Source organism: Oncorhynchus kisutch, unplaced genomic scaffold (genome assembly GCF_002021735.2).
Source record: "Oncorhynchus kisutch isolate 150728-3 unplaced genomic scaffold, Okis_V2 Okis04b-Okis11a_hom, whole genome shotgun sequence".
Lineage (NCBI taxonomy): Eukaryota > Metazoa > Chordata > Actinopteri > Salmoniformes > Salmonidae > Oncorhynchus > Oncorhynchus kisutch.
Window position 1 is genome coordinate 4389767 of NW_022261981.1, and position 23721 is coordinate 4413487.

The 23721-nt window shown below is 38.6% G+C and overlaps 1 protein-coding gene across 3 annotated transcripts; it reads right to left on the reverse strand.

Moving 5' to 3' along the window:
- Positions 1–1539: 1539 nt before the first annotated feature.
- On the reverse strand, positions 1540–23721 carry LOC116359699 (kelch domain-containing protein 1-like). 3 transcript variants are annotated; one of them, XM_031812982.1, is made up of 14 exons: positions 23587–23721; positions 23079–23199; positions 22825–22895; positions 6407–6524; positions 5628–5740; positions 5097–5181; positions 4926–5009; positions 4222–4302; positions 3966–4024; positions 3746–3855; positions 3548–3620; positions 3192–3291; positions 3042–3094; positions 1540–1745 (listed from the first exon to the last, which is right to left on the reverse strand). In XM_031812982.1, exons 2-14 carry the CDS (start codon positions 23184–23186, stop codon positions 1625–1627), a joined length of 1176 nt encoding a protein of 391 aa, XP_031668842.1. In that variant the 5' UTR covers positions 23187–23199; positions 23587–23721; the 3' UTR covers positions 1540–1624. The 3 variants fall into 3 exon arrangements, with proteins under 3 accessions (XP_031668842.1, XP_031668841.1, XP_031668843.1); XM_031812981.1 differs by having other exon boundaries at positions 23079–23202; XM_031812983.1 differs by lacking the exon at positions 4222–4302 and having other exon boundaries at positions 23079–23202.

Consider the following 23721-nt stretch of genomic DNA (forward strand, 5'->3'; position numbering starts at 1 on the left):
GCAGCCTCTACTGTTCTGCATGATCACTTTACTGCAGCCTCTACTATTCTGTATTTATCACCTTACTGCAGCCTCTACTGTTCTGCATGATCACTTTACTGCAGCCTCTACTATTCTATATTTATCACCTTACTGCAGCCTCTACTGTTCTGCATTATCACCTTACTGCAGCCTCTACTGTTCTGCATTATCACTTTACTGCAGCATCTACTGTCCTGCATTATCACTTTACTGCAGCATCTACTGTCCTGCATTATCACTTTACTGCAGCATCTACTGTTGACTACCATCTCTCTGAAATAATCTTTATTAGATTTACTATACAGTTCCTTCGGAAAGTATTATGTTACATTACAGCCTTATTCTAAAATGTATTTAAAAAAACTAAAATAACTCTCCATCATTCTTAAATGGAAGAAGTTTGGAACCACCAAGACCCTTCCTAGAGCTGGCCGCCCGGCCAAACTAAGCAATCGGGGGGGGAAAGGGTATTGGTTAGGGAGGTGACCAAGAAAACGATGGTCAATCTGACAAAGCTCTAGAGTTCCCCTGTGGAGATGGGAGAACCTTCCAGAAGGACAACCATCTCTGCAGCACTCTACCAATCAGGGCTTTATGGTAGAGTGGCCAGACGGAAGCCACAACTCAGAGAAAGACACATGACAGCTCGCTTGGAGTTTTCCAGAAGGTACTTAAAGACCATGAGAAACAAGATTCTCTGGTCTGATGAAACCAATATTGAACTCTTTGGCCTGAATGCCAAGGGTCACGTCTGGAGGAAACCTGGGAGACTAGTCAGGATCGAGGCAAAGATGAAAGGAGCAAAGTACAAAGAGATCCCGAGGGTAACACTCTGTCGTTCTGTCTCTAAGTAAGGCAGTTAACACACTGTTTCCTGGGCGCCAATGACGTGGATGTCGATTAAGGAAGCCCCCTGCACCTCTCTGATTCAGAGGGGTTGGGTTAAATGCAGAAGACACATTTAATTTGAAAGCATTCAGTTGTACAACTGACTAGGTATCCACCCTTCCCTTTCCTTGATAAGAGCCTGCTCCAGAGCACTCAGGATCTCAGACTGGGATGAAGGTTCACCTTCCAACAGGACAACGACCCTAAGCACACAGCCAAGACAACGCAGGAGTGGCTTCGGGACAAGTCTCTGAATGTCCTTGAGTGGCCCAGCCAGAGCCCGGACTTGAACCCGATCGAACATCTCTGGAGAGACCTGAAAAGAGCTGTGCAGAGTCGTTCCCCATCCAACCTGACAGAGCTTGAGAGGATCTGCAGAGAGGAATGGGAGAAGCTCCCCAAATGCAGGTGTGCCAAGCTTGTAGCGTCATACCCAATTAAGACTCGAGACTGTTATCGTTGCCAAAATTACTTTGACATAGTACTGAGTAAAGGGTCTGAATACTTTCGGAAATGTGATATTTCACCCCAATTTTCTTTTTTTATACATTTGCAAAAATGTCTAAAAACCTATTTTTGCTTTGTCATTATGGGTTATTGTGTGTAGATTGATGAGGGGAAAAAACAATGTAATCCATTTTAGAATAAGGCTGTAACATAACAAAATCGGGGAAAAGTCTAGGAGTCTGAATACTTTCTGAATGCACTGTATGTATTATATATTTCTGGACGTTCTCCTCTGTACAGCTTCCAGTAGTTTCCGGGGCAGAGATGGAAGCTGGTTTTGAAGCATCTTGAAGTTATTCACATTCTTTGCTATGCAGTCCACACATATCCTGTAAGACAAAACAACATTTTTTAAGTGGAAATCAGCAGATGCCTCATCCATTTTTGGACATATAAATTAATGATATGTACCCATTCCTTCTTGAAGACTATAACTTATCAACGCCTCATGAGCTTAGTTCAACTGTCGGACCCCATCAGAACCCGGAAAATAATCTTGTTTTACCCCAATGTTTGTAAACAAATTGAATTTAAACAAACACCATATAGCCTCAGAACATGGTTAAAACTATAATGGTCAGTCCTTCCATCCATAGCTCTGTCTATACATTTGAGTGGTTTCTCCCTCTCCAGCCCCATACCAAAACTATAATGGTCAGTCCTTCCATCCATAGCTCTGTCTATACATGTGAGTGGTTTCTCCCTCTCCGGCCCCATACCAAAACTATAATGGTCAGTCTTTCCATCCATAGCTCTGTCTATAAATGTGAGTGGTTTCTCCCTCTCCGGCCCCATACCAAAACTATAATGGTCAGTCCTTCCATCCATAGCTCTGTCTATACATGTGAGTGGTTTCTCCCTCTCCGGCCCCATACCAAAACTATAATGGTCAGTCTTTCCATCCATAGCTCTGTCTATACATGTGAGTGGTTTCTCCCTCTCCAGCCCCATACCAAAACTATAATGGTCAGTCCTTCCATCCATAGCTCTGTCTATACATGTGAGTGGTTTCTCCCTCTCCAGCCCCATACCAAAACTATAATGGTCAGTCCTTCCATCCATAGCTCTGTCTATACATGTGAGTGGTTTCTCCCTCTCCAGCCCCATACCAAAACTATAATGGTCAGTCCTTCCATCCATAGCTCTGTCTATACATGTGAGTGGTTTCTCCCTCTCCAGCCCCATACCAAAACTATAATGGTCAGTCCTTCCATCCATAGCTCTGTCTATACATGTGAGTGGTTTCTCCCTCTCCGGCCCCATACCAAAACTATAATGGTCAGTCCTTCCATCCATAGCTCTGTCTATACATGTGAGTGGTTTCTCCCTCTCCAGCCCCATACCAAAACTATAATGGTCAGTCCTTCCATCCATAGCTCTGTCTATACATGTGAGTGGTTTCTCCCTCTCCGGCCCCATACCAAAACTATAATGGTCAGTCCTTCCATCCATAGCTCTGTCTATACATGTGAGTGGTTTCTCCCTCTCCAGCCCCATACCAAAACAGGAGCAGGGGAAAACAGTTTGTTATTGTTTCCACAACTGATTTCTACTTTTAAGGGACAATGAAAATGGACATTACATGTGACGTAAATAAAATCTGTGATTATTATGAGACATTTTACCGAAAGAGGGGATAAGGCTGGGTCTGGAAAACAAGTGCATCATTGCTGTGGCCCTGAAAACATGTGAAAACAAACAGTTAGTTGTAGTGTCAGTGATTCTACATTTAACCAGGGCCACTGTGATGATTTGGCTGAAGGCTATCGTCATACCGTCAAATTCCCATACGTTCCTACTAGGAGGACGTAGTCACAACTACCCCCAAACACAACGACGTCAGAGTCCTTTGCTTGGCTTGCTGTGTGCCACAACCTGCAGGGGAGGAACGTCAATGAAATGGGGGATTTAATCAAAGTACAGAGAATGTGCACTCCGTTTAATCATTGTACATTTTAGGCTAATTTCTCTTCACTCCTTGATCTGCACTTATAGACTTCAGATGAGATGGAAATGGAATGCGTTCTGATCGAACCTTTAGGTTTTATCAGGGAGTCATACCAGTCATACCAGTTTAATCAGATTAGGAACTAGATTTATCATGATGCTAAACTGTCAGCTACTGTACTACCTTGGTTTGTTGTTGTTTGGATGGTCAAACTCCCTCCATGTCTTTGTGTCAACGTCTAAAACCCATCTATCACCTACAGAACAGGTACAAGACAGAAAGAACTCCATGGAACAGAAGGTTTTCTAGGAGGGTCAAATTGTTGAGTAACAGCTGAGTAAGGATTTCATCCTACTGGGTCTAAATGGGTAAATGACTTACTCATTGGTTTGCAGTCTACATTCAGTCCACCAAATAGAAACAAAGTGTTATCAGATACTGCAGTGAGGCTGTGCCACGACCTTCCCCCTGGCACAGTGGATGTTGGTACTCTGGAGAAGACATTTGGAGGGAACAGTTAAACACACCAAAGCTGTTATTATGATAAACACTGGAACGTTTTAAAGATGATCATTTGAAAGAGCGAACTATAAATACCTACATTTCAGACCATGTCCATGATTCTAGATCTAGACAATGAATGTCACTTGGTGTGGTTTCCTAAAGAGAAGGGTAGAAGGACAGGCAAACCACTGAACATCCCAAAACAGATCAACAAAACTTGAGTCAAGTATTAAACTTGACTGTACAGTATAAGCCATGTGATCCCATTAATCTTAGCAACGTTTTAGGGTTTTCTGTGTCTCTGCATCAATGCAATACAAAACGTGAGGAGTTCAAGTCAACAGAGTACTCACCAGTACTCTGCCCCCATAGACATACCCTTTATGACCAAGTGTTGCACCTGCATGGGCAGCTCTGGGGGCAGGAGCACGACCCTGTCGTCAGAAAGAACTACTTACAGTACAGGTACAGAAGGACAAATTGTTGCTTGGCTGTTTGTGTGCAAATAACTAATTAGTTCATGTATAACCAGCATAATTGTGCTAGCTTAGCATATAGTGCTGCCTCCCTAAACGTGTCTGTGACTGGGCTTGAACCAGAGTCCTCTACCTCTCCTCTGACTGGGCTTGAACCAGGGTCCTCTACCTCTCCTCTGACTGGGCTTGAACCAGGGTCCTCTACCTCTCCTCTGACTGGGCTTGAACCAGGGTCCTCTACTTCTCCTCTGACTGGGCTTGAACCAAAGTCCTCTACCTCTCCTCTGATTAGTCTTGAACCAGGGTCCTCTACTTCTCCTCTGACTGGGCTTGAACCAAAGTCCTCTACCTCTCCTCTGAATGGGCTTGAAGTAGGTTCCTCTATCTCTCCTCTGACTGGACTTGAACCAGGGTCCTCTACGTCACCAACACACACGACCACCAGCTTGACAATGTAGAAACAGATTGCGCTATACAACAGGTACCGATTGGATAGCTCCATCAGCGACATTTCAAGCTAACTAAGTTCCACATAGTGAAGTTATGTTGTGATGTAATCATACAGTGTGTGTCTGTCTTACAGAGCTCTGTGGTTCCCTCCAGCTGGCTAGTGTTGTATCAAAAACGTGGACTTCATTGTTCCATCCCCAACCAACGTTCTGCTCCTACAAAACACACAATACATCACGTTGAAAATGGTGGTTGTAATTCATACGTTTGGACGCCATCATAAACAAAAAGCTAAAATGTACCAATGATGCCGTGTCCACGATGAAGCTTTTGTCATCCATGATGTCATCAAGTGTCTTGTGACCATATCCACCAAAGTAGGTGACCCTACAGAATGAAAGATTCTCAAAGTAGGTGACCCTACAGAATGAAAGATTCTCAAAGTAGGTGACCCTACAGAATGGAAAATTCTCATAGTAGGTGACCCTACAGAATGAAAGATTCTCAAAGTAGGTGACCCTACAGAATGGAAAATTCTCAAAGTAGGTGACGCTACAGAATGGAAGATTCTCATAGTAGGTGACCCTACAGAATGGAAGCTTCTCAAAGCAGGTGACCCTACAGAATGGAAAATTCTTAACTGGGAAAAGATTTTCTGTACCCGTAGACTTCCAGTCACTGCACCAAGGCTAGCTAGCATTGGCTAATTGCTAATTGCCAGATTCTCACAATATTCCCTTACAAATGTGTCATTTGAACCCTGACTGTCTTCCTGTTTATAGCAATACTGCAATGGGCATTGACGTTGCATTCTGATGTTATATGTCACTGACCTGTTGTTGAAAACCCAGCAGCACAGCTTATCTCTGGGTGAAGGAGGAGAGCCACTCTCAGCTTTCACGTTCTTCCATCTGTAGTCCCCATCCAGGAGGTTGACACGGTAAAGCTACAAGCACACATCTTTTCAGAATGTAATACACGTGTCTCTGAAGCTAGAGTTCCACACCCATCTGAACTCCTAACAACGGAAGCCTTAATAACGTGTCTCTGAAGCTAGAGTTCCACACCCATCTGAACTCCTAACAACGGAAGCCTTAATAACGTGTCTCTGAAGCTAGAGTTCCACACCTATCTCAACTCCTAACAACGGAAGCCTTAATAACGTGTCTCTGAAGCTAGAGTTCCACACCCATCTGAACCGTCTCCTAACAACGGAAGCCTTAATAACGTGTCTCTGAAGCTAGAGTTCCACACCCATCTCAACTCCTAACAACGGAAGCCTTAATAACGTGTCTCTGAAGCTAGAGTTCCACACCCATCTCAACTCCTAACAACGGAAGCCTTAATAACGTGTCTCTGAAGCTAGAGTTCCACACCCATCTCAACTCCTAACAACGGAAGCCTTAATAACGTGTCTCTGAAGCTAGAGTTCCACACCCATCTCAACTCCTAACAACGGAAGCCTTAATAACGTGTCTCTGAAGCTAGAGTTCCACACCCATCTCAACTCCTAACAACGGAAGCCTTAATAACAATTAATAAGCTTTTGGTGATGTTCAGAAAAAAATATTTCCGCATCAGGGGCACTACAGTTTCTGTTGAGCTAGCTCACCTGATTGGTCTGTCCCGTGTCATCATATCCTCCGAATATGTACATGTGGCCAATTAGAAAGCAGCTGCAGGTGCCTGACATGGGGGGCGGGATCTCTCCTGACATTTGACACATTTCCCTTCAGAAGATAAAATGAATAAACCAACTATGAATACACACAGCATACACAGCATTAAGTTCCAAGCAACAGAGCTAAGTCTTAATGCAAATTTGGCTTGGGGGTAGATGTCACATTCTGGGGTCAAACTGAAGATAAGACCAGTGCAGCACTATAGACTACTGTAGACCAGTCTAATACTATAGACCAGTCTAGCAACCTTCCGGTTACTAGTCCAACGCTCTAACCACTAGGCTACCCTGCCGCACTATAGACCAGTCTAATACTATAGACCAGTCTAATACTATAGACCAGTCTAATACTATAGACCAGTCTAGCACTATAGACCACTATAGACCAGTCTAATACTATAAACACTATAGACAAGTCTAATACTATAGACCAGTCTAGCACTATAGACCAGTCTAATACTATAGAGCAGTCTAGCACTATAGACCACTATAGACCAGTCTAATACTATAAACACTATAGACCAGTCTAGTACTATATAACTGTCTAATACTGTAGACACACCTTTGACCAATCTAGCACTATAGACCACTATAGATCAGTCTAATACTATAGACCACTGTAGACCAGTCTAATAGTATAGACCAGTCTAACACTATAGAACAGTCTAATACTATAGGCCAGTCTAATACTATAGACCAGTCTAATACTATAGAACAGTCTAATACTATAGACCAGTCTAATACTATAGACCAGTCTAATACTATAGAACAGTCTAATACTGTAGAACAATTTTTGACCAGTCTAACACTATAGACATTATAGACCAGTCTAAAACTATAAACACTATAGACATTCTAATACTATAGACCACTATAGACCAGTCTAATACTATAGACACTATAGACCAGTCTAATACTATAGACCAGTCTAATACTATAGACCACTATATACCAGTCTAATACTATAGACCAGTCTAATACTATAGACCACTATAGACCAGTCTAATACTATAGACCAGTCTAATACTATAGACCACTATAGACCAGTCTAATACTATAGACCAGTCTAATACTATAGACCAGTCTAATACTATAGACCACTATAGACCAGTCTAATACTATAGACCAGTTTAATACTATAGACCAGTCTAATACTATAGACCACTATAGACCAGTCTAATACTATAGACCAGTTTTGTACTATACAACTGTCTAATACTGTAGACCACTATTGACCAGTCTAGCAGTATAGACCAGTCTAATACTATAGACACTATAGACCAGTCTAATATTATAGACCAGTCTAATACTATAGACCAATCTAATACTATAGACCAGTCTAATACTATAGACCAGTCTAATACTATAGACCAGTCTAGTACTATAGAACTGTCTAATACTATAAACCACTAGAGACCAGTCTAGGACTATAGACAACTATAGACCAGTCTAATACTGTAGACCACTTCAGACAACTATATAGACCAGTCTAATACTGTAGACCAGTCTAATACTATAAACCACTAGAGACCAGTCTAGGACTATAGACAACTATAGACCAGTCTAATACTATAGACCAGCCTAATACTATAGACACTATAGACCAGTCTAATACTATAGACACTATAGACCAGTCTAATACTATAGACCACTAAAGACCAGTCTAATACTATAGACCAGTTTAGTACTATACAACTGTCTAATGCTGTAGACCACTATTGACCAGTCTAGCGCTGTAGACCAGTCTAATACTATAGAACAGTCTAATACTATAGACCACTATAGACCAGTCTAACCCTATAGACACTATAGACCAGTCTAATACTATAGACACTACAGACAGTCTAATACTATAGACCACTATAGACCAGTCTAATACTATAGACACTATGGACCAGTCTAATACTATAGACCAGTCTAATACTATAGACCAGTCTAATACTATAGACCACTATAGACCAGTCTAATACTATATACCAGTCTAATACCATAGACCAGTCTAATACTATAGACAAGTCTAATACTATAGACCAGTCTAATACTATAGACCACTATAGACCAGTCTAATACTATAGACCAGTTTAATACTATAGACCAGTCTAATACTATAGACCACTATAGACCAGTCTAATACTATAGACCAGTTTTGTACTATACAACTGTCTAATACTGTAGACCACTATTGACCAGTCTAGCAGTATAGACCAGTCTAATACTATAGACACTATAGACCAGTCTAATATTATAGACCAGTCTAATACTATAGACCAATCTAATACTATAGACCAGTCTAATACTATAGACCAGTCTAATACTATAGACCAGTCTAGTACTATAGAACTGTCTAATACTATAAACCACTAGAGACCAGTCTAGGACTATAGACAACTATAGACCAGTCTAATACTGTAGACCACTTCAGACAACTATATAGACCAGTCTAATACTGTAGACCAGTCTAATACTATAAACCACTAGAGACCAGTCTAGGACTATAGACAACTATAGACCAGTCTAATACTATAGACCAGCCTAATACTATAGACACTATAGACCAGTCTAATACTATAGACACTATAGACCAGTCTAATACTATAGACCACTAAAGACCAGTCTAATACTATAGACCAGTTTAGTACTATACAACTGTCTAATGCTGTAGACCACTATTGACCAGTCTAGCGCTGTAGACCAGTCTAATACTATAGAACAGTCTAATACTATAGACCACTATAGACCAGTCTAACCCTATAGACACTATAGACCAGTCTAATACTATAGACACTACAGACAGTCTAATACTATAGACCACTATAGACCAGTCTAATACTATAGACACTATGGACCAGTCTAATACTATATACCAGTCTAATACCATAGACCAGTCTAATACTATAGACCAGTTTTGTACTATACAACTGTCTAATACTGTAGACCACTATTGACCAGTCTAGCAGTATAGACCAGTCTAATACTATAGACACTATAGACCAGTCTAATATTATAGACCAGTCTAATACTATAGACCAATCTAATATTATAGACCAGTCTAATACTACAGACCAGTCTAATACTATAGACCAGTCTAGTACTATAGAACTGTCTAATACTATAAACCACTAGAGACCAGTCTAGGACTATAGACAACTATAGACCAGTCTAATACTGTAGACCAGCCTAATACTATAGACACTATAGACCAGTCTAATACTATAGACACTATAGACCAGTCTAATACTATAGACCACTAAAGACCAGTCTAATACTATAGACCAGTTTAGTACTATACAACTGTCTAATGCTGTAGACCACTATTGACCGGTCTAGCGCTGTAGACCAGTCTAATACTATAGAACAGTCTAATACTATAGACCACTATAGACCAGTCTAACCCTATAGACACTATAGACCAGTCTAATACTATAGACACTACAGACAGTCTAATACTATAGACCACTATAGACCAGTCTAATACTATAGACACTATGGACCAGTCTAATACTATATACCAGTCTAATACCATAGACCAGTCTAATACTATAGACCAGTCTAATACTATAGACCAGTCTAATACTATAGACCACTATAGACCAGTCTAATACTATAGACCAGTTTAATACTATAGACCAGTCTAATACTATAGACCACTATAGACCAGTCTAATACTATAGACCAGTTTTGTACTATACAACTGTCTAATACTGTAGACCACTATTGACCAGTCTAGCAGTATAGACCAGTCTAATACTATAGACACTATAGACCAGTCTAATATTATAGACCAGTCTAATACTATAGACCAATCTAATACTATAGACCAGTCTAATACTATAGACCAGTCTAATACTATAGACCAGTCTAGTACTATAGAACTGTCTAATACTATAAACCACTAGAGACCAGTCTAGGACTATAGACAACTATAGACCAGTCTAATACTGTAGACCACTTCAGACAACTATATAGACCAGTCTAATACTGTAGACCAGTCTAATACTATAAACCACTAGAGACCAGTCTAGGACTATAGACAACTATAGACCAGTCTAATACTATAGACCAGCCTAATACTATAGACACTATAGACCAGTCTAATACTATAGACACTATAGACCAGTCTAATACTATAGACCACTAAAGACCAGTCTAATACTATAGACCAGTTTAGTACTATACAACTGTCTAATGCTGTAGACCACTATTGACCAGTCTAGCGCTGTAGACCAGTCTAATACTATAGAACAGTCTAATACTATAGACCACTATAGACCAGTCTAACCCTATAGACACTATAGACCAGTCTAATACTATAGACACTACAGACAGTCTAATACTATAGACCACTATAGACCAGTCTAATACTATAGACACTATGGACCAGTCTAATACTATAGACCAGTCTAATACTATAGACCAGTCTAATACTATAGACCACTATAGACCAGTCTAATACTATATACCAGTCTAATACTATAGACCAGTTTTGTACTATACAACTGTCTAATACTGTAGACCACTATTGACCAGTCTAGCAGTATAGACCAGTCTAATACTATAGACACTATAGACCAGTCTAATATTATAGACCAGTCTAATACTATAGACCAATCTAATACTATAGACCAGTCTAATACTATAGACCAGTCTAATACTATAGACCAGTCTAGTACTATAGAACTGTCTAATACTATAAACCACTAGAGACCAGTCTAGGACTATAGACAACTATAGACCAGTCTAATACTGTAGACCACATCAGACAACTATATAGACCAGTCTAATACTGTAGACCAGTCTAATACTATAAACCACTAGAGACCAGTCTAGGACTATAGACAACTATAGACCAGTCTAATACTATAGACCAGCCTAATACTATAGACACTATAGACCAGTCTAATACTATAGACACTATAGACCAGTCTAATACTATAGACCACTAAAGACCAGTCTAATACTATAGACCAGTTTAGTACTATACAACTGTCTAATGCTGTAGACCACTATTGACCAGTCTAGCGCTGTAGACCAGTCTAATACTATAGAACAGTCTAATACTATAGACCACTATAGACCAGTCTAACCCTATAGACACTATAGACCAGTCTAATACTATAGACACTACAGACAGTCTAATACTATAGACCACTATAGACCAGTCTAATACTATAGACACTATGGACCAGTCTAATACTATAGACCAGTCTAATACTATAGACCAGTCTAATACTATAGACACTATAGACCAGTCTAATAGTATAGACCAGTCTAACACTATAGAACAGTCTAATACTATAGACACTATAGACCAGTCTAATATTATAGACCAGTCTAATACTATAGACCAATCTAATACTATAGACCAGTCTAATACTATAGAACAGTCTAGTTCTATAGAACTGTCTAATACTATAAACCACTAGAGACCAGTCTAGGACTATAGACAACTATAGACCAGTCTAATACTGTAGACCACTTCAGACAACTATATAGACCAGTCTAATACTGTAGACCAGTCTAATACTATAAACCACTAGAGACCAGTCTAGGACTATAGACAACTATAGACCAGTCTAACCCTATAGACACTATAGACCAGTCTAATACTATAGACACTACAGACAGTCTAATACTATAGACCACTATAGACCAGTCTAATACTATAGACACTATGGACCAGTCTAATACTATAGACCAGTCTAATACTATAGACCAGTCTAATACTATAGACCACTATAGACCAGTCTAATACTATATACCAGTCTAATACCATAGACCAGTCTAATACTATAGACACTATAGACCAGTCTAATAGTATAGACCAGTCTAACACTATAGAACAGTCTAATACTATAGACCACTATAGACCAGTCTAATACTATAGACACTATAGACCAGTCTAATACTATAGACCAGTTTAGTACTATACAACTGTCTAATACTGTAGACCACTATTGACCAGTCTAGCACTATAGACCAGTCTAATACTATAGAACAGTCTAATACTATAGACCACTATAGACCAGTCTAACACTATAGACACTATACACCAGTCTAATCTATAGACACTACAGACAGTCTAATACTATAGACACTACAGACAGTCTAATACTATAGACTACTATAGACCAGTCTAATACTATAGACACTATAGACCAGTCTAATACTATAGACCACTATAGACAGTCTAATACTATAGACCAGTCTAATACTATAGACCAGTCTAATACTATAGACCACTATAGACCAGTCTAATACTATATACCAGTCTAATACTATAAACCAGTCTAATACTATAGACCACTATATACCAGTCTAATACTATAGACCAGCCTAATACTATAGACACTATAGACCAGTCTACTACTATATAACTGTCTAATACTGTAGACCAATATTGACCTGTCTAATACTATAGACCAGTCTAATACTATAGACCACTATAGACCAGTCTAATACTATAGACCAGTTTAGTACTATACAACTGTCTACTACTGTAGACCACTATTGACCAGTCTAGCAGTATAGACCAGTCTAATACTATAGACCACTATTGACCTGTCTAATACTATAGACCTGTCTAATACTATAGACCAGTCTAATACTATAGACCAGTCTAATACTATAGACCAGTCTAATATTATAGACCACTATAGACCAGTCTAGTACTATAGAACTGTCTAATACTGTAGACCACTTCAGACCACTATAGACCAGTCTAATACTGTAGACCAGTCTAATACTATAAACCACTAGAGACCAGTCTAATACTATAGACCAGCCTAATACTATAGACACTATAGACCAGTCTAATGCTATAGACACTATAGACCAGTCTAATACTATAGACCACTATAGACCAGTCTAATACTATAGACCAGTTTAGTATTATACAACTGTCTAATACTGTAGACCACTATTGACCAGTCTAGCAGTATAGACCAGTCTAATACTATAGACCACTATAGACAGTCTAATACTATAGACCACTATAGACCAGTCTAATACTATAGGCCACTATAGACCAGTCTAATACTATAGACCAGTCTAATACTATAGGCCACTATAGACCAGTCTAATACTATAGGCCACTATAGACCAGTCTAATACTATAGACCAGTCTAATACTATAGGCCACTATAGACCAGTCTAATACTATAGGCCACTATAGACCAGTCTAATACTATAGACCAGTCTAATACTATAGGCCACTATAGACCAGTCTAATACTATAGACCAGTCTAATACTATAGGCCACTATAGACCAGTCTAATACTATAGACCAGTCTAATACTATAGACCAGTCTAATACTATAGACCACTATAGACCAGTCTAGTACTATAGAACTGTCTAATACTGTAGACCACTTCAGACCACTATAGACCAGTCTAATACTGTAGACCAGTCTAATACTATAAACCATTAGAGACCAGTCTAATACTATAGACCAGCCTAATACTATAGACACTATAGACCAGTCTAATACTATAGACACTATAGACCAGTCTAATACTATAGACCACTATAGACCAGTCTAATACTATAGACCAGTCTAATACTATAGACCACTATAGACAGTCTAATACTATAGACCACTATAGACCACTCTAATACTATAGGCCACTATAGACCAGTCTAATACTATAGGCCACTATAGACCAGTCTAATACTATATACCAGTCTAATACCATAGACCAGTCTAATACTATAGACACTATAGACCAGTCTAATAGTATAGACCAGTCTAACACTATAGAACAGTCTAATACTATAGACCACTATAGACCAGTCTAATACTATAGACACTATAGACCAGTCTAATACTATAGACCAGTTTAGTACTATACAACTGTCTAATACTGTAGACCACTATTGACCAGTCTAGCACTATAGACCAGTCTAATACTATAGAACAGTCTAATACTATAGACCACTATAGACCAGTCTAACACTATAGACACTATACACCAGTCTAATCTATAGACACTACAGACAGTCTAATACTATAGACACTACAGACAGTCTAATACTATAGACTACTATAGACCAGTCTAATACTATAGACACTATAGACCAGTCTAATAATATAGACCACTATAGACCAGTCTAATACTATAGACCAGTCTAATACTATAGACCACTATAGACAGTCTAATACTATAGACCAGTCTAATACTATAGACCAGTCTAATACTATAGACCACTATAGACCAGTCTAATACTATATACCAGTCTAATACTACAAACCAGTCTAATACTATAGACCACTATATACCAGTCTAATACTATAGACCAGCCTAATACTATAGACACTATAGACCAGTCTACTACTATATAACTGTCTAATACTGTAGACCAATATTGACCTGTCTAATACTATAGACCAGTCTAATACTATAGACCACTATAGACCAGTCTAATACTATAGACCAGTTTAGTACTATACAACTGTCTACTACTGTAGACCACTATTGACCAGTCTAGCAGTATAGACCAGTCTAATACTATAGACCACTATTGACCTGTCTAATACTATAGACCTGTCTAATACTATAGACCAGTCTAATACTATAGACCAGTCTAATACTATAGACCAGTCTAATATTATAGACCAGTCTAGTACTATAGAACTGTCTAATACTGTAGACCACTTCAGACCACTATAGACCAGTCTAATACTGTAGACCAGTCTAATACTATAAACCACTAGAGACCAGTCTAATACTATAGACCAGCCTAATACTATAGACACTATAGACCAGTCTAATGCTATAGACACTATAGACCAGTCTAATACTATAGACCACTATAGACCAGTCTAATACTATAGACCAGTTTAGTATTATACAACTGTCTAATACTGTAGACCACTATTGACCAGTCTAGCAGTATAGACCAGTCTAATACTATAGACCACTATAGACAGTCTAATACTATAGACCACTATAGACCAGTCTAATACTATAGGCCACTATAGACCAGTCTAATACTATAGACCAGTCTAATACTATAGGCCACTATAGACCAGTCTAATACTATAGGCCACTATAGACCAGTCTAATACTATAGACCAGTCTAATACTATAGGCCACTATAGACCAGTCTAATACTATATGACACTATAGACCAGTCTAATACTATAGACCAGTCTAATACTATAGGCCACTATAGACCAGTCTAATACTATAGACCAGTCTAATACTATAGACCAGTCTAATACTATAGACCACTATAGACCAGTCTAGTACTATAGAACTGTCTAATACTGTAGACCACTTCAGACCACTATAGACCAGTCTAATACTGTAGACCAGTCTAATACTATAAACCATTAGAGACCAGTCTAATACTATAGACCAGCCTAATACTATAGACACTATAGACCAGTCTAATACTATAGACACTATAGACCAGTCTAATACTATAGACCACTATAGACCAGTCTAATACTATAGACCAGTCTAATACTATAGACCACTATAGACAGTCTAATACTATAGACCACTATAGACCACTCTAATACTATAGGCCACTATAGACCAGTCTAATACTATAGGCCACTATAGACCAGTCTAATACTATAGACCAGTCTAATACTATAGGCCACTATAGACCAGTCTAATACTATAGACCAGTCTAATACTATAGGCCACTATAGACCAGTCTAATACTATAGGCCACTATAGACCAGTCTAATACTATAGACCAGTCTAATACTATAGGCCACTATAGACCAGTCTAATACTATAGGCCACTATAGACCAGTCTAGTACTATAGAACTGTCTAATACTGTAGACCACTTCAGACCACTATAGACCAGTCTAATACTGTAGACCAGTCTAATACTATAAACCACTAGAGACCAGTCTAATACTATAGACCAGCCTAATACTATAGACACTATAGACCAGTCTAATGCTATAGACACTATAGACCAGTCTAATACTATAGACCACTATAGACCAGTCTAATACTATAGACCAGTTTAGTATTATACAACTGTCTAATACTGTAGACCACTATTGACCAGTCTAGCAGTATAGACCAGTCTAATACTATAGACCACTATAGACAGTCTAATACTATAGACCACTATAGACCAGTCTAATACTATAGGCCACTATAGACCAGTCTAATACTATAGACCAGTCTAATACTATAGGCCACTATAGACCAGTCTAATACTATAGGCCACTATAGACCAGTCTAATACTATAGACCAGTCTAATACTATAGGCCACTATAGACCAGTCTAATACTATAGGCCACTATAGACCAGTCTAATACTATAGACCAGTCTAATACTATAGGCCACTATAGACCAGTCTAATACTATAGACCAGTCTAATACTATAGACCAGTCTAATACTATAGACCACTATAGACCAGTCTAGTACTATAGAACTGTCTAATACTGTAGACCACTTCAGACCACTATAGACCAGTCTAATACTGTAGACCAGTCTAATACTATAAACCATTAGAGACCAGTCTAATACTATAGACCAGCCTAATACTATAGACACTATAGACCAGTCTAATACTATAGACACTATAGACCAGTCTAATACTATAGACCACTATAGACCAGTCTAATACTATAGACCAGTCTAATACTATAGACCACTATAGACAGTCTAATACTATAGACCACTATAGACCACTCTAATACTATAGGCCACTATAGACCAGTCTAATACTATAGGCCACTATAGACCAGTCTAATACTATAGACCAGTCTAATACTATAGGCCACTATAGACCAGTCTAATACTATAGACCAGTCTAATACTATAGGCCACTATAGACCAGTCTAATACTATAGGCCACTATAGACCAGTCTAATACTATAGACCAGTCTAATACTATAGGCCACTATAGACCAGTCTAATACTATAGGCCACTATAGACCAGTCTAATACTATAGACCAGTCTAATACTATAGGCCACTATAGACCAGTCTAATACTATAGACCAGTCTAATACTATAGGCCACTATAGACCAGTCTAATACTATAGACCACTATAGACCAGTCTAATACTATAGGCCACTATAGACCAGTCTAATACTATAGACCAGTCTAATACTATAGGCCACTATAGACCAGTCTAATACTATAGGCCAGTCTAATACTATAGACCACTATAGACCAGTCTAATACTATAGGCCACTATAGACCAGTCTAATACTATAGACCAGTCTAATACTATAGACCACTATAGACCAGTCTAATACTATAGACCAGTCTAATACTATAGACCAGTCTAATACTATAGGCCACTATAGACCAGTCTAATACTATAGGCCACTATAGACCAGTCTAATACTATAGGCCACTATAGACCAGTCTAATACTATAGGCTACTATAGACCAGTCTAATACTATAGGCCACTATAGACCAGTCTAATACTATAGGCCACTATAGACCAGTCTAATACTATAGGCCACTATAGACCACTATAGACCAGTCTAACACTATAGACACTATACACCAGTCTAATCTATAGACACTACAGACAGTCTAATACTATAGACACTACAGACAGTCTAATACTATAGACTACTATAGACCAGTCTAATACTATAGACACTATAGACCAGTCTAATAATATAGACCACTATAGACCAGTCTAATACTATAGACCAGTCTAATACTATAGACCACTATAGACAGTCTAATACTATAGACCAGTCTAATACTATAGACCAGTCTAATACTATAGACCACTATAGACCAGTCTAATACTATATACCAGTCTAATACTACAAACCAGTCTAATACTATAGACCACTATATACCAGTCTAATACTATAGACCAGCCTAATACTATAGACACTATAGACCAGTCTACTACTATATAACTGTCTAATACTGTAGACCAATATTGACCTGTCTAATACTATAGACCAGTCTAATACTATAGACCACTATAGACCAGTCTAATACTATAGACCAGTTTAGTACTATACAACTGTCTACTACTGTAGACCACTATTGACCAGTCTAGCAGTATAGACCAGTCTAATACTATAGACCACTATTGACCTGTCTAATACTATAGACCTGTCTAATACTATAGACCAGTCTAATACTATAGACCAGTCTAATACTATAGACCAGTCTAATATTATAGACCAGTCTAGTACTATAGAACTGTCTAATACTGTAGACCACTTCAGACCACTATAGACCAGTCTAATACTGTAGACCAGTCTAATACTATAAACCACTAGAGACCAGTCTAATACTATAGACCAGCCTAATACTATAGACACTATAGACCAGTCTAATGCTATAGACACTATAGACCAGTCTAATACTATAGACCACTATAGACCAGTCTAATACTATAGACCAGTTTAGTATTATACAACTGTCTAATACTGTAGACCACTATTGACCAGTCTAGCAGTATAGACCAGTCTAATACTATAGACCACTATAGACAGTCTAATACTATAGACCACTATAGACCAGTCTAATACTATAGGCCACTATAGACCAGTCTAATACTATAGACCAGTCTAATACTATAGGCCACTATAGACCAGTCTAATACTATAGGCCACTATAGACCAGTCTAATACTATAGACCAGTCTAATACTATAGGCCACTATAGACCAGTCTAATACTATATGACACTATAGACCAGTCTAATACTATAGACCAGTCTAATACTATAGGCCACTATAGACCAGTCTAATACTATAGACCAGTCTAATACTATAGACCAGTCTAATACTATAGACCACTATAGACCAGTCTAGTACTATAGAACTGTCTAATACTGTAGACCACTTCAGACCACTATAGACCAGTCTAATACTGTAGACCAGTCTAATACTATAAACCATTAGAGACCAGTCTAATACTATAGACCAGCCTAATACTATAGACACTATAGACCAGTCTAATACTATAGACACTATAGACCAGTCTAATACTATAGACCACTATAGACCAGTCTAATACTATAGACCAGTCTAATACTATAGACCACTATAGACAGTCTAATACTATAGACCACTATAGACCACTCTAATACTATAGGCCACTATAGACCAGTCTAATACTATAGGCCACTATAGACCAGTCTAATACTATAGACCAGTCTAATACTATAGGCCACTATAGACCAGTCTAATACTATAGACCAGTCTAATACTATAGGCCACTATAGACCAGTCTAATACTATAGGCCACTATAGACCAGTCTAATACTATAGACCAGTCTAATACTATAGGCCACTATAGACCAGTCTAATACTATAGGCCACTATAGACCAGTCTAGTACTATAGAACTGTCTAATACTGTAGACCACTTCAGACCACTATAGACCAGTCTAATACTGTAGACCAGTCTAATACTATAAACCACTAGAGACCAGTCTAATACTATAGACCAGCCTAATACTATAGACACTATAGACCAGTCTAATGCTATAGACACTATAGACCAGTCTAATACTATAGACCACTATAGACCAGTCTAATACTATAGACCAGTTTAGTATTATACAACTGTCTAATACTGTAGACCACTATTGACCAGTCTAGCAGTATAGACCAGTCTAATACTATAGACCACTATAGACAGTCTAATACTATAGACCACTATAGACCAGTCTAATACTATAGGCCACTATAGACCAGTCTAATACTATAGACCAGTCTAATACTATAGGCCACTATAGACCAGTCTAATACTATAGGCCACTATAGACCAGTCTAATACTATAGACCAGTCTAATACTATAGGCCACTATAGACCAGTCTAATACTATAGGCCACTATAGACCAGTCTAATACTATAGACCAGTCTAATACTATAGGCCACTATAGACCAGTCTAATACTATAGACCAGTCTAATACTATAGACCAGTCTAATACTATAGACCACTATAGACCAGTCTAGTACTATAGAACTGTCTAATACTGTAGACCACTTCAGACCACTATAGACCAGTCTAATACTGTAGACCAGTCTAATACTATAAACCATTAGAGACCAGTCTAATACTATAGACCAGCCTAATACTATAGACACTATAGACCAGTCTAATACTATAGACACTATAGACCAGTCTAATACTATAGACCACTATAGACCAGTCTAATACTATAGACCAGTCTAATACTATAGACCACTATAGACAGTCTAATACTATAGACCACTATAGACCACTCTAATACTATAGGCCACTATAGACCAGTCTAATACTATAGGCCACTATAGACCAGTCTAATACTATAGACCAGTCTAATACTATAGGCCACTATAGACCAGTCTAATACTATAGACCAGTCTAATACTATAGGCCACTATAGACCAGTCTAATACTATAGGCCACTATAGACCAGTCTAATACTATAGACCAGTCTAATACTATAGGCCACTATAGACCAGTCTAATACTATAGGCCACTATAGACCAGTCTAATACTATAGACCAGTCTAATACTATAGGCCACTATAGACCAGTCTAATACTATAGACCAGTCTAATACTATAGGCCACTATAGACCAGTCTAATACTATAGACCACTATAGACCAGTCTAATACTATAGGCCACTATAGACCAGTCTAATACTATAGACCAGTCTAATACTATAGGCCACTATAGACCAGTCTAATACTATAGGCCAGTCTAATACTATAGACCACTATAGACCAGTCTAATACTATAGGCCACTATAGACCAGTCTAATACTATAGACCAGTCTAATACTATAGACCACTATAGACCAGTCTAATACTATAGACCAGTCTAATACTATAGACCAGTCTAATACTATAGGCCACTATAGACCAGTCTAATACTATAGGCCACTATAGACCAGTCTAATACTATAGGCCACTATAGACCAGTCTAATACTATAGGCTACTATAGACCAGTCTAATACTATAGGCCACTATAGACCAGTCTAATACTATAGGCCACTATAGACCAGTCTAATACTATAGGCCACTATAGGCCACTATAGACCAGTCTAATACTATAGACCACTATAGACCAGTCTAATACTATAGACCAGTCTAATACTATAGGCCACTATAGACCAGTCTAATACTATAGGCCACTATAGACCAGTCTAATACTATAGGCCACTATAGACCAGTCTAATACTATAGGCCACTATAGACCAGTCTAGCACTATATGTTGTATCTGTTGATAAGCAACTGCTTGCTAAGGACACGGCTAGGGTTCGGTTCCATGTGTAACTCTTTGTTGTTGTTGTTGTTATTTGTGTCGCACTGCTTTGCCTTATCTTGACCAGGTTGCAGTTGTAAATGAGAACTTGTTCTCAACTAGCCTACCTGGTTAAATAAAGGTGAAATAAATAAATAAAAAGGTTAAGAATAAGGGTAAGGGTTAAGTTTAGGGTAAGGGATTAGGTTTAAGGTAATGGTTAAGTTTAGGGCAAGGTTTAGGGTAAGGGTTAAGTTTAGGGTTAGGATAAGGGTTAGGATAAGGGTTAAGTTTAGGGTAAGGGTTAAGTTTAGGGTAAGGGTTAGGGTAAGGGTTAAGTTTAGGGTAAGGGTTAGGGTAAGGGTTAAGTTTAGGGGAAGGATAAGGGTTACGTTTAGGGTAAGGGTTAAGTTTAGGGTAAGGGTTAAGTTTAGGGTCAGGGTAAGGGTTAAGTTTAGGGGTAGGATAAGGGTTAGGGTAAGGGTTAAGTTTAGGGTAAGGGTTAGGGTAAGGGTTAGGGCAAGGGTTAAGTTTAGGGTAATGGTTAGGTTTAGGGGAAGGATAAGGGTTAAGTTTAGGGGTAGGATAAGGGTTAGGGTAAGGGTTAAGTTTAGGGTAAGGGTTAGGTTTAGGGTAATGGTTAGGTTTAGGGGAAGGATAAGGGTTAGGGTAAGGGTTAAGTTTAGGGTAAGGGTTAGGGTAAGGGCAAGGGTTAAGTTTAGGGTAATGGTTAGGTTTAGGGGAAGGATAAGGGTTAAGTTTAGGGGTAGGATAAGGGTTAGGGTAAGGGTTAAGTTTAGGGTAAGGGTTAGGGTTAGGGTAAGGGTTAGGTTTAGGGTAATGGTTAGGTTTAGGGGAAGGATAAGGGTTAGGGTAAGGGTTAAGTTTAGGGTAATGGTTAGGGTAAGGGTTAGGTTTAGGGTAATGGTTAAGTTTAGGGTAATGGTTAGGTTTAGGGGAAGGATAAGGGTTAGGGTTCGTAGATACTTAGTTGAAATGTTACTGGTCTAATACTATAGAGCATCTACAGAGGGAATATCCAGATACAGTGTTAATCCCAAACAACTTCTCCATTCATATTCTTTACCCTGTGTTATATACAGCCCATACGCACAAACACCATGTTAGAATTCCATTGATATTCTTACCATACACCTCTTTCTAAGTCATACAACCAGATTTCATCACTGGGAAGGAAATCTTCACTCTCAGCGGTTGACTGCAGAACAGAACAAAAACAAATCTAAGCGTGTTGTTACTGAGAAAATACATCTATCAGCAGCATGTATGTTTTACACAGTAAATGTGAATGCTAAACATCAATTCAAAACAACACCATCCATTAGGAATGCTTTCAACATAGGTCCAGGAAGGGAATTTACAAATCATGTTTGAGGCTTACCATGTAGCCTCCCCAGACATGCAGAGTATTTCCCTCTAATACAGCTGTGTGACCACTTCGCTCAAGGACAATCAGTTCCACACAGTGTTTCTCAACGGTAGAATCCATAGGTTCTACAAAACTTCTTAGAAAGTGAAAACACAAAGAAAAGGAGAGAAAGAAATGTACAAAGATCTCCATGCCAGGATTTTAAATTTTCTCTGCCAGGATTTTTAATATCTCTGCCAGGATTTTTATTATCTCTGACCCAAATCTGTTCAAAATCTTTTATTTTTTTATAGGCCCAAGCTGCTAATTTTGACTACAGACTTTGGCAGCGAATAGAATGTGCAGGGGCTGGCTGTTTTTAAGTAGCTGAGACGTTCCAACCTCTAGGAAGAAAAAAAACAAGTTGTTCTTGCCCTGACAGCGTTTATTGTAGCGGAAGGTCAAAGGTCATGTCATCTTGTCACCAGACCATTACTCCCTCTGGCCACGCCCCCTTACCTGAAAACGCCACAACACTCACCGAATACCTCTCCTCTGCCTGTTCCACTCTCTTTATACCACCTCTCCCTATGAGCAGTTTGTTTTCCTGTGCTTAACGGTGTGTGCTTGTTTAATGCAACGGGCAGCTCGTCCCTTCACTTCACTCAGATGTACT